At 42.6% G+C, this 13,391-nt stretch overlaps 1 protein-coding gene across 1 annotated transcript in view; it reads right to left on the bottom strand.

Moving 5' to 3' along the window:
* The window catches only part of SPATC1L (spermatogenesis and centriole associated 1 like), a 150,201-nt gene that overhangs the window by 23,809 nt on the left and 113,001 nt on the right, over nucleotides 1-13,391 (bottom strand). Inside the window, exon 4 of the mRNA XM_078683351.1 lies at nucleotides 2,761-2,909. Coding sequence (XP_078539477.1) covers nucleotides 2,761-2,909 — 149 coding nt within the window. The remainder of the gene's footprint in view (nucleotides 1-2,760; nucleotides 2,910-13,391) is intronic.

The following is a 13,391-nucleotide window of genomic DNA, read 5'->3' as shown; positions in this document are numbered from 1 at the left end:
CTGATCAGACTTGACCGCCGACAATGTGTATACACCAAATAAGACCAGAAGAAGTTCCCACCAAACATGCTGAAAGAAATTTCTGGTTTTTGTAGGACATAAAATTGATCATGAGAAAAGAAAAGGAGAGAGACACAATAATCTTCAGAGGTAATAAATTCAAGCTCTTACACCTTGCATCTTCTTGAGGAAACATACGGCCTCAACCTTCCTAATCAACGGGTCAGAAAAAGATGACAACCGATCTTCAAAAGATAATGAAACAAATGAAGTGCCAGATATGCCACTGGCAACACATAACTACCCAGGGATCATGGTGACACATGAGCATGAAGGACTGAAGGGGGTGCCTGATGGGATGCAGAGGTCAGGCGGGATGAAACGAGGGCTAGCATGCTCTGGAAAGCTTACTAACTCAAGAAAGAATTACTTATAGTCCCACACAGCAAATTGACATAAGTGCTCTAAGCCCATGCTCCAAACCAATCCTTCGCCCCTACCCAAACACCCAAATTGAAAGGTCACGAAAGGATTGTGTGGTTAGTGAGCATATATCTTGGGAATAATTCAATAGACCTAGTTGGGTGGTTATTTTCTGTTTTTTTAACAGGAGAGAGGCAGTGGATGGAAACACCTCAATTACACAGGTAGAGGGATTCTAGAGAGGATATCTCATTCTACATGAAGTCGTGGGGTAGATGAATGATATTAGCTTCTGAATGTGCTTTCAAGTTACTGTTAATTAATTTAAGGACCTGAACTGTCAAAACAAATGTCAACAGGTGTGGAGTTACATAATTAGACACAACCCCAGTATAGTTTTCCGACAGGAAACCGATTTGCTCCTATACAACCAATTCTGAATGCAAAATAAAAAAAAACAATTTGAGCTTCTGCAACCACAAGATTCTGGGTATTGCCAGTCTTGTCAAAAAACACAAGTCAGAGAGGGAAACATCAAAGTTAGGAGAGGTGGAGATTGGTATTACCTCAGGCTCTAAAATCCATAATATACAATATATTCTCATGTACCTCGTAACTTTTACAACCCGTTAGTTATTATACTAACACTTGGGGGAATTAAGGAGTGATTTGATAGTGGGAAGTTGCTTCACGTCGTCTGGGAACCTGACTTAGACAGAGACCGACGGTCACACAAGGCTAAGGGGGCCATGTCAGGGAAATTGAAAAAGGAATTGTCACATATGCTTCTAGTGGATGCCTGGAGATTCCTCCATCCAGGGGAGAAAGACTGTTTTTACTATTAGCAAGCCCACACCACATACTTACACATAGACTACCTACTTAACTCTTATTCCCTGATTTACTCCCTAACAAAGATCTCCATGTGTGACATCTCTATTTTGGACAATGTCCATCTGAAGATATCCCGAGAGGCAGAGGAATACTGCCACAAGGGAGACAGAGGATTCTACAGTGATGAATCCCCTGAAATCTAGTGCACAAGGCTGCAGGGATAAGTGACTATTTTTGAACACATGACATCTCAGACATTCTCCTTCGTATTGGCAGGGATGCCCTCAAAGCAACAGTAGGAGGCACAGCCATCAGTATAAATCCATGGAGAGCAAAGGGGCAAAGCTAGTAGTGAAAAACGTTCAGCTCTGAACTTTACATATTATAAAACGTGGACAAGCAAAACTCAATCAAAACACCCAACAACACTGATCGCTGATCAGAGGCCAGCTCAGGGTCCAGAGGGTTACTTGAACTGAGGAGCATTGCAAAAGAACGAAAGATTATTTTAGGAACCAGTAGAAAAGATGGGAATTCTGCTATCAAGGAAATTATGCTTCCGAAGAGCGAAAATGTACATTGCCAAGGTTAAAAAAAACTGGATGGGTCATGTGTGACTGCAGAAAGTGACAAGCAGGAAGTGTTCAGGGATTTCTTTCAAAGCCTCCAGATGAAGGGGTTGGAGACAGAGGACATAAAGGGGTATTTGGAGCCGCCCAGGTGGTTACTCCTCTCTGGTGAGTTGAAAGAATCCTTTGAGAATCCTATGCTGGTCTCTTTAATTCAGGAGGCCCTGAAAACTTTGAAACAGGCTCACATGGCATCCTAGTCTTCACTTGCAAAAATGTTTTTTCCTTATCTGAGTAAATCAATGGCTACCCTCTTCAACACCTTCACTCATGCCCCTGGCCTAATCCCCATGATGTGGAAGGCTGAAATTGCTTTAACTCACATTCCCAGCAAGGACTCAGGCAAATGTGACTCCTATGAGCCCACAGGAATTTTAAATACCTATGCAAATATGTTTAGTGTACCAAAATCCACATGTTCTGGTAAATGCCAGTCATTTTTCCCCACGATAATTAGCAGTAGGTTTGACCATACCACATTTATCACAAAACTGATAATTGTGATATGTGTAGTAACACAAGTTACCGCAAATACTGCAATTAACTGGGACACTCGCAATTACTGCAATTAACTGGGACACTCGCAATGAGAGGCACAGGCCTAGATCCCTAGAGGTAGATGCTTTGGTGTGTAGTGGTGAATAGTACAGAATAGCCTTTAGTGTGTAGGTGTATGGTTACGAGAGTAGGTGAAACCTGGAATATTTGTGCATTGATAGAGAGAGCAAACATGCAGTGACAGAGAGTGTCACACTCATTCTGTGTAGGTATACAGTGTGCATTGAAGTTCCTGTGCACTGAAGCAGTGACCCAGGGTGACATTCAGTGAGTTTTAGTTGCAAGAGAATGTCTCTCTTGCAGACTTCTGTCTCACCTGCATTATTTTGTCAATGATGTTGGACACTGTGAATCCGTAGAGTCTGGTGGACCCCGGAAATACATGGAACAGGATCCTCCGGTCCAGCTGGAAAGCGATTTCTCCAATCACACGCCCCTCCTTGCCCCCATGGGATCCTCTGAGATCTGTAGGAGCAGAGATCATGAGTGTGACTGGGCATGTTCCCCCAAAGGTAACCCAAATCCAACTAGATATTGATATTCTTAAAATAAAACATTGGTACCACCTGATGTTATTACCCTCAGGTATACAAAACATATAATTTTTAAAATGACTTCTTCCCTTAGAAACTTAGGAAACTGAAATAAAATGTTAATGTATGATTCCATTGAATTGGATAAGGTACTAGAGGAGAACAATTCCCTGGGATCATCTACGCACAACACCAATTAACATATTTAATCCCAGGCACAATCTATCAGCAGAACCTGTGTGTCTTATCAGGGTGCATACACAGATGACAAATAAGCTGATCCTCAATGTTGGCTGATGGATCACTGAGGACAAGTCTGGACCAGGTCTGAGAACTGAACCTTCACAGCAGCCCCAGCGATGGAACACTCATCACCCACAATCATGTCTACATACCATGAGGAGGATCAGACAGACGCACTTCTCAGACACCACTGTGAGATAGATGATTAAAGATGTCAGGGCCACGTCATTTCTGCTGAAGCTGAGATGGAACTAAGACCTACTCTTTCCAGAAAGCCTTCCCAAAGAGAAGAACGAGAACGCAGATGAGCCAAAGGATTCCACAAAATGCAAGTGGGTTCACTTATGACCTACAGCAGCATTTAAGATCGATTGGAGGCTTCTTTTCAAGTGTTTAGCATCCCCTAAATGTGGGTGTAATCTGGCCTTGTGACCACCACCAGCAAGACCACAAATGTCCAGTTGCAATTATCCAAAAGGGAAAGGATTATCTGCAGCAGCTTCAGTTGGAAGGGCAAGAGCTGCCCACTGCCTTCACCTGAGGTCAAAAGGTGAAGTTTGACTCAATATAAAGCCCAGGTCCTGCATACTAGAAATGGAGAATGAGCATAGGTGCATTCGGTTCAACTACATCATAGAGTTCCAGGCTTATTTCCTGCTACCAATATCCAGCATCTCATTTATGTCAGTGTTAATTTCAACAAAAGGCTGCTCACCTATCAAAAAAGGCAACTGTACAATGATAGATCCCACCACAGATCTCAGATTAAGCAGAACAAGAGTTGGGTGTCATCTTCCTATGAACAGGAGCAGAAGCTGAATGACTGGATACCCAAGGTAAAGACACAAAAAAAGAGGTTGAAGACAGTCACATAAACACATTTCGGTGGAACTTCACCAGAACAGAAGTAGCCGTGGGATGTAATGTAGGAAGACAGACAGATTAGGTTAATTCAACAAGCACAGGAGCAATGTCAGTATGATGCCCCTGATTCCTGCCCTATGGCCGACAAGTGTTGGCTGTTCAATGATGTTAAATGCTGCTGACAGCAATGGGAGAGCAATAGATAAGTGCTAGAGGCAGAACCGGATGTGATAGAGGTGAGACAACTAGAAAGGTAGGGGATGATAATGGCACATGAGAGTGAAGCGAGAGGACATAAGGCATGAGAAAAGAACTGAAAGAAAAATCAATGCCATGAAATTCAGAAGGTCAAGGTGAAGGGGGATGTGGAAAAGATGAAAGTGAGATGGAAACTGGAAGAAATTGATGTGAGAAAATGTGACTTGGAGTAAGAGGAAGAAATGAATGCAAGTGAGATTATGTGAGATAGAGATGAAGGTGAGAAGGAGAACTAGGAAACATGGAGGTGGGAGAGCTGTGTTAAATGAAGGTGAGAAGGAAAGAAGCATACAAGTGATGAAATGGAAATGAGGATGCATGTGAAAAGCTATCGGTGAATGAATGAGAAGTAGGTGTTATTGAGTCACTGGTAAACATGGGTGTGAGAGAAGAGGATGGTATATATGAGGGTAAGAGAATTCTGAAAAAAGAGGTAGATCACAATAAGGAGGCTGAGGCAAGGGGGATTCTAGGAGAGATATAGATGAAAGAAGGAAGCAACTAGAGGTGGAGGTGATGGTGAAAGTGAGATAGATGGAGTTGAGAAAAAGCTTGAAGTAAAATTGAGTGGAAGTGAGTAACACTGGGGTACAAGTGAGAGGATGATGAAGGTAGAGATTAAGGCAAAAATATATAGATGAAAGATAGAGGTGAGGGGTAACCTTGTAAATAGAGGTGAGAGGAGGACAGGAGACGTGATGGGCGGAAGACTAGAAGAGACAGCGTTCAAATACATTGTGATTGTGAAAAGCCATGTGCCTGTACCTTGACCACGGCTACATATATTAAAGTATCAAAGATTAGCTTCACCAATATAAGACTGAGTCTCATGCATCCCCAGAATATTTAGTCCGGCTCTGTCCTAAAGGCGTCAATGAAAGGATAATTTCCACAGGGTCCTCTGCTTACTCAATTGAAAGCAAATCTGAAATTCAAAAAAAGGTCTTTTGCTACCTATATCCTGGGGACTAGCATCTAAGCATTAACACGTGGGTATCTAAATAGCTATAATCATTTTAAGTCCTCTACTCGTGCTAAATTTGTATTGTTAAGATTATCTAATGTCCTAATTTGTCTGCTCAAACCATCATCTCCATTTTTGCCACCAAAACCTGACATCAGGATCTCAACAAGAGAAAGATTCACACCCATTACCTCCCTTTCCTGATGGCCAGATACTCCTTAACGTCCTGGTAATAAGTAAAGTGGATTACTGTAATGGTCTCCCACTGAACCTCCCACTTTACTCATTCTCCCAGAAGGATATGATAATAAGTTTGCCACACCTCGCCAAAAACAATCTCTCCTCTTCTCTTTGATACTAAGCGGGAAGACTTCAAGCAAAGATATATACCTCTATAAACCAGAGTATAACTACTTTGGTGTATAAAAAACATTCACAGTACCTTCTCACCTACCTCTCTGAAAACCTGTCCCTAAATACTGACCTCCTTAATCCATCTTACACTTTGTTCCAGTTCGGATCCTTCTATTCACTCAGATCCTTCACTGGAACTCACAACCAAGTAACCCCAGGGCAGCTTTTTTCCTTCCTGCAGTCTAGACCTCCCTTAACACCCATCTCCTCATTATTCAAGAATAACGTGGCTGGCAACCCTCCGTAGACAAGCAGTCACCTGAATTCCAGCATACCCAACACGTCCACCCTTATGTTCATATGTGATACATTTATTTCTTTATTTTATTGAGTTCTTTATAGAGCAAACTTGACCTGGAGGTATCATAGTGCTTTACAGAGTTAGCACAGTGGCAATTACATGAGTTACATAAATAGTAAATAAAAATAAAGAGTAACGGTATTAAAAAGACTTATACAATAGACAGTAGGATATGTAAACAATATAGGAGCAATTGCACGAGTTACATGAAGAGTAAATAAAAATACATGGTAACAGTATATAGAAGAAGTATATAATAGACAGGGGATATGTAAACAATATAGTTCTGAGGTAGTTATGGTAGTGGGTTACGAGGGTGGGGAGAGTAGAGACACAGTTTTTCCCCATGGTAGTGTTGCTCCAATTTAAATGGAGGGTGTGGGTTGGGAACATCAGGCCAATCGGAAGGTTTAGGGGGGGGAGCTTGGGTATTTATTGAGAAGCAGAAGCTTACACAGCTTCTTCATCAAATGAGGGAATGAGTGACTGTCACATAAATCCTGAGGCAGCGAGTTCCAGTTTCTAGGAGCATTCCTGGTAAAGGGGCGGGTGTGAGATTTTTCTTTTTTAAATTTTGGCAGAATTAGGAGCAGACTGTTAAAGGGTTCGAAGAGGTTTCTTTTGAGCATACATCTTGCTTCAATTGATAGTCAGTTGAGTTTCTTGAAAGTACGAGCGAAGAGGTGAAAGCAACTCTCCCTCGATAGTAGTCTGGTCGCTGTGTGAAGTGTAGCTTTCAAATGGGCCAAGTATGTTTTTGTGGCACCCGGGGTCATTGTGTTACTGTAGTCCAGCTTGAAGAGGACTAAGGATTGCACCACAGTCCTTTGCACCACGGTCTTTACACCTTCAATGGGGATGAAGGGTTTGATTTTTTTTTAAAGGTGTTTCAATGTGTATAATGTACTTTTAGTTGAGGAAATAATAGGTTATTTCATGTTCAGGTTTTTGTCAAGTGTAATCCGTATAGATCTGACAGAGTTGGAGATGGATAGTTTGCAGTTTAGTGCAGTTAGGTTGTTGAGTCAAATATCTACAAGAAAGGACTTTCCTTTGGGTTGGATGAACAGGTGTTCGATTTTGCTGGGGCTGAGCTTAAGATGGTTGCTTGTCAGCCAGGATTTACCCGTGCTGACAGTGTTGTTTAGGTGCTGGATGTCTTTATCTGATGATATTTTAATGTAGATTTGGGTGTCATTTGCATAGAGATAATAGGCAATTCTCCTTGTAAGACTGGTGTTGATTTTGAGGAGAAGTTGTTCAGTTTAATTAGCTGTGATCGTTGGTTAAGGAAAGAAGCAAACCAGTGAAGGATAGTTCCATTGATGCCTGTGCATTGTGATACCTGGCTATCATCCAGAGATCTGTGTAGGTCGCATGTGATGTTCAATATTGCAGTCTCTGCAGTGCAGCCTTTCCTGAATCCAGATTGGAAGGTGTAGTGCAGGCTGTATTTTTCAATGTGATGTTGAATTGTGCAAGCACACATTTTTAGATGGTTTTGGCAAGGAGATGGTGGTTAGTTATAGGTCTGTAGTTGCTCTGGTCATTCTAGTTGGTACCTCGTTTTTTGATGAGCGGGTTACTTGGCCAAATTTGAGGGAAGCCGGCATGGAACTGCTAGATAAGAGGAGTCAATTATTTTGGTCCATGTAGGAGAGATGATGTGGCTGAGATTTTTGAGACGAACAGCAGGGAGGTGGTTGGAGATGTGAAAATTCGACTTCGTGCAAGCGAGCAGTTTGAGGACTTCTTCTTCAGGGATACAGCCAAATTCAGTCCAAGTTGCACAGTTTTTCAACTGCAAGGGTTTGAGGTTGGTATTCTGGATTCCTGAGAGGCAGTGTTTGGGGAGACATCCTTTAGATGGAGGTAGGGCCTTGGGTGGCCCCTCTTTGCAAGGGGGGACATTCTTAGTGTAGGATAGGGAGGTGGGAGGGGCAAGAGAGAGTTTGATGTTAGATATTTGTTCACGGAAAAATGTTGCGAACTCTTCACAGTGCTTTGTAGAGTGCTGAGGGAACAAGGAGGTTTGCTGTTTGATGATGTTAAAAAGGTCTTTAGGTTTGTTCCTAGACTGGTCAAGTTGGGCTCAGAAGAAGGAGAATTTTTCTCTGAAGATGTCTTTTTTTGTATTTTAGGCGTTCAGCTCAGAGGATTGAGAGATGGGTTGATGAGGGTTGTTGTCTCCAGTTTCTTTCAGTCAATCGGATTGTTGCCTCTCTTTGTTAAGGCCCTAAACAAGGATTTGGAAGTGAAACTCCTTGATTTCTTGAGTTTCAGAGGGGCGACTGTGTCAAGGAGTTCTGCCATTTATGTGCTGTAGTGGGCGGTGATGTCATTGGCAGAGGTGAGGTCCGGTGGCTATAGTATTTGGGAACTGACTAACACTTCCAAGTCTGCCAGGGGGATTTGATGTGTGAAAAACCTCAACCTCACTAGCTACTCATTATTCTCATTACTCTTAAATACATCCCAGGGGAGGAGCATGCAAGCTTCCAAGATGGCTGCGCTCTTCTTGGGCTCATGTTGTGGGCTCTACACCCTGACTTGTTGGGGAACTAGAGATAGGAAATGTTACCAGTCAAGATCTGTTCACTGTAGTGACACCTCAGACTTGATTGCTGATCCTCCCAGACCACACCTTGGCAACCATGTGGTGAGGTACCTGGAATGGCAATAGTGCAAAACCGTGCAAAGCCTCTACCTCTTTATTGAGCTGTGTGAAGCAACCGAGGACTACTGGAGGACTGTGCTATGCTGGAAGTATATACCAGAAGTAGATTGTGGTGTAACTTGCACTGCAAGAAGGAGTTTCCATCACCTGTGACCCACAGAGTAGTGGACAAGGAAGCTGGTAGAAAGAACCGTCACCAGGGGAGCTTTCACATCACATGCAATTCAGTGCCCATGGATGACAAGGCTGAAGTACCCAGTCACTATGAGTGACCAACTGGGACGCCTACACAGACCGGGTCAGTAGAGCCACTAGTTCATCTTGCCGAATACATCGGAGCTCATCCTGGGAGTTTATGACCAAAGAAGTGGTCATGTTGACTCTGAAAGATTTAGAGGACAAGATGGATTGGAAAGGAGAATTTATCAAGACTCGCCAAACACCAGGAGAAGGAGGTATAAATGAGGACTACAGGGATGCGGAGTGCAAAGAGATGATTGTTCTGTTTCATTAATGCCCTATAAAACCACATCAGCTAAAGATGGCTGTCATCTACTCCATGGTTTTTGCTGTGGAAGGATCGATGTAGGGCCAGGTTTGAGCCCTGAGACGCTGATCAGGGAGTGGGCCTTTCTGGCTGTTAAAAAATATTTGGATATGCCTAATGTCAAAGCTGTGTTTAGCCTTACCGCTAAACTTAAATTGGAGCACCAGGGCATGAAATATGTTTTTATACAAGTGGAGGAGGAAATACCTTTATGAATAACTTGAATAAAAGTGAATAATCACTAACTGCTGGTGTTATGGTTGTCTCTGTTAATGTGGGATATATAGGGGACTCTCTGGTCCTGAGGTGTGGGTGGTAGTGGTGTCGTGTATTTCTATAGGTTCTGAATCAGTCCCCCTATTCCTGACCCTATTCTGGTTAAACTAACTATCAAGTTAACTAACAGTCAGCCCATGAGGCAAGAAAACCCCCATGATGCAGATACCGTTATCTGACGCAGTCACACTACGGCACAGGAACGTGTTATCTGATTAGGTCATAACGCTTGAGATCTAATTAGACAAGCGACATTCCTCCAGCCCCTGATAAGGCATACGACGTTCTCATAACAAATCAAACCTATGACAACCTGGAAAATCCGTGCGGCCATTGTTTTGATTTCACAGAGAACTTTTGCAAAAGAATGTGCTAACGAGCAAGTCGTATGACATCTTTATTGACGTACCTATGTCCATCCTTACGTCAATCTCGGCACCTTTAAGGTATAAATATTGCCGACCTTGCCCTATGCAAACACACGCGTGGTGACAAGACGGAGCAGCCATACTTGCCGAAGCCGAGAGCAGAAGCAGACCCCGCTGGCAGCAGCCCCGCCTTCCTGACGCGCTGAGAGACGCGCTGCTATCTCAAGCCGAGAGACCCAGCACCGGCGCTTTCGGGCAGCCCTCGCAGGCAGCCTGGAATATCGAGAGCAGAGAAAGAGATACCATTCCTCATTCATCCTAACTTCCAGGTACAGAACTGAATAACCCCTCACAGAGAATTCTTTAGTTATTCACTTGGCAAAAACAAACTTAACTTAAACTGTAACTTTCTATTCCCGCCCACGCATTAGACTTAGGTCAGGTACACGGGGTAGGCGTATTTAGAAACACCAGTTGAGTACGTTTAGTCAAATGTATATGTGTATGTAAATATATTTTAATCATTTTAAACATCATATGGCTCAGAAACCATATCAATGTTTTTACAGTATTATTTTATACTATTGCTTTTAATGTATGCACTTTACTTAACTATAAGTATTGCAATAATATCGATCCATTTCTCTTGTACGAGAAAAGAGACTGATCAATAAATAACACCTTTTTATTGAACACGCCCGTCTCTTCCTTTTCTCTACATTCTGATGAGACTAAGAATGCACGTACTGACTGAGTAAAATAATTGCCTTGTGCTCACACGACTCTTGAGATTGACTCTTGATTAGGGGAGAGCAAAGTTGTCATGTTCTATGGTTGTCAGAAACTAAATCCCTTCTTGTCTAATCAGGGAAGTTAATCCTTCCTTGAACATTCGAGAAAGTTTCTAGCGAACTCTGAGCTTAGCTGGCAAACCCAAAAATTAAGTCTAGTATCGACAGTAGTAGACCTAGTTAACGTCTGGCCTAGGCCTTTACTGCTGTAGGTACTATTCCAATGCGCAGAGCCTATTGGGAAAATAGGAGCTACACTACATGGCACCCAACGTGTTTGGAAAGGGCGATAAAACTAACGTAAGACATTTAGAGTAACTCAGTCGTGCTTTCTCACTCAGACCCCTTTTCCCGAATACTCCAAAGACGTCTGGAGTGGGTGAAAGGTTATATCCTCCAAAACCTCGCAGGAGGGAACTCCTATGTATGGTCCTTGGTCTAGTCAACGTTGAAGGATAAACAGTTCCAAAATATTGTGCATCTAATCTCTGTTTCCATAAAGAAACCTGATCTGCAAATAAATATAATACCATTCTGTCAGTAAAATGGACAGCGATGAAGAAAGAGAGGCTACTAGATTAGCAGCTGAAATGGCAGCAGCTGATACTACAGCACTCGAGGCAGACCCGGATATAATACTCATCCAGGTCGCCAAAAGAAGATCTATAACTCTGAAACTTATAGAAAATGGACTGACACCTAGAGGTGGCACAGTCATATTCGTAATCGAGGCACACGAATATCGGCAGACAGAGGTATACTATTCATGGATACATTTTCCAGCAGCAAATGCTGTAACAAAGTACTTCCACTATTACAAAGTAGAGGAACCTCCTGAAACGTACACTCCTTTCGAGGAGGTGGAAGTACCACTCAAATTCCAAGAGCATTTGCTCTTATTTGATGGCGCCCTAAAACATAACAATCACATTACAAGGCTCGGTCCTTTAGGAAGACCAGGAGCAACGTGGCCGGTCTTAGCCGGATACACACCACATCCAGACATCGATAGAATGCCTGCAGCAGAGCTACTAATACAGCTAAAACAACTACTAAAAATTCATAGACAATTAGTTCAGTATGTAATGCGGACTTCAACAATTCAGCCAGCGATTAAACTTCCACAGCTGACCCCTCACCAGGGGAACACAAATAAAATTACACCACAGAACATCCAATCCTGCCTAGGTAAAGTTCCAGCTAAACGGGAACAGATACCATTCTGGTTGGCACAGAAAATTACCCAAATAGAGGCGGTGTTTCCTGACACCACCCCATTAGAAAAACACAGGATTCTGACTATATGTCTCCCAATGGGAATCGCACCACACATTGAGGACTGTGACACTTGGGGTACAGTCTTTGCTTCCATCTACACAAAAACGCACGGTGTTCCATCCATTTCGGTGATACCAGATGTGCTAAAACAAATTCAAGATGAATACGGTCCAGAACCTGCTTTAACTCTTGGTATGAAATTACTAAAAGACTTCAAACAGGTTTCGGCTATATTACTAGCCAACATAAAAGGTGAAGCAGCAAACGTGGCGATCCGCCAGAGGTTAAAAGAGACAGATATAGCAGACCAACCAGCTGAAATTGCCAGAATCATAGAAAAATCCTATGAAGAACTAGGCAGAGATAGTCTAGGTGGAATACCAGTAAAACCGCAACTGACTACAAGTCCAGAAAAAATATTTTTTAATAATAATAATTCACCAAAAAAGAACTGGGATGGAAACAAACAATCCAATCCTAAAGAAAAGAAATTCCAGTCCCGAGGAAGGTCTCCTAGGCGAAGAGAGAAATCTCCAAACCAAAGACAAAGGTCACCGCAGAGTGACCCCTCTGGGAATAGATATAACCTTAGAAATAGGGATAATATTAAAAAACCTGATAGATATCAAGACATTGATACACGTCCCTCTCAATCTTTTCAGAATTCCTCGCAGAAATCGGAAAGAAGAGGACGATCAGAAGAGCACGCCAAGTCCAAAGACAAGGAACCTGCTCAACTGAAAAAGAAATTACAATTTCCAAAAAAGAAGGTAGCCAGTATCAAGGTAGTTAACAATGCCGAGATTACTGAGGACACAACTGAAAAACGGAGAGTGGGCTCAGACAATGCTAGACAGCGCAGCAGAGGTGAGCATAGCTCGCAAAGTCCTTATGAATCATCTGGAGACAGTGGACACGAATGAATATCTTCAAGTGGAAACTGCAGACACCAGAATTAGCAAGCCCCACAAGATATACGAGATAACATTACGTATAGAGGGAGATAAGACTAGGAAAATTAGGGGACTATTTTGGGATAACCTATCCAAAGGCTATGACATCCTTCTAGCTGAAAAAGACTGGCCACCAGAGTTTGTCAGGGAGTGCCCTCATGGCGAAGAAGTAATTATGCCTGCCTTCTCGAATCAAATCCCGATTCATAAAAAATACACACTTGCTAGAAAGTGGGCAGTGGCCTTAGCACCTGCTTTATATAAAAATCATGTAGGATGGGATGAGGATTCTCCTCCTCACAAAATCCAGTTAAAATCGCAACCTACTGCACAAAGGCAGTACCCAATCAAGCAAGAAGCTAAAAAACAGGTAAATGAAATACTAGATCAGCTAGAATACCAGGGGGTGATTGAAACTTGCACCTCACAAATGAACAATCCTTTGTTTCCGGTCTCCAAACCAGACAATTCATATCGTCT

The sequence above is a fragment of the Lissotriton helveticus genome, chromosome 3_1 (assembly GCF_964261635.1).
Source record: "Lissotriton helveticus chromosome 3_1, aLisHel1.1, whole genome shotgun sequence".
In the NCBI taxonomy this organism is placed as follows: Eukaryota; Metazoa; Chordata; class Amphibia; order Caudata; family Salamandridae; genus Lissotriton; species Lissotriton helveticus.
This window is presented reverse-complemented; position numbering and strand designations above follow the sequence as displayed.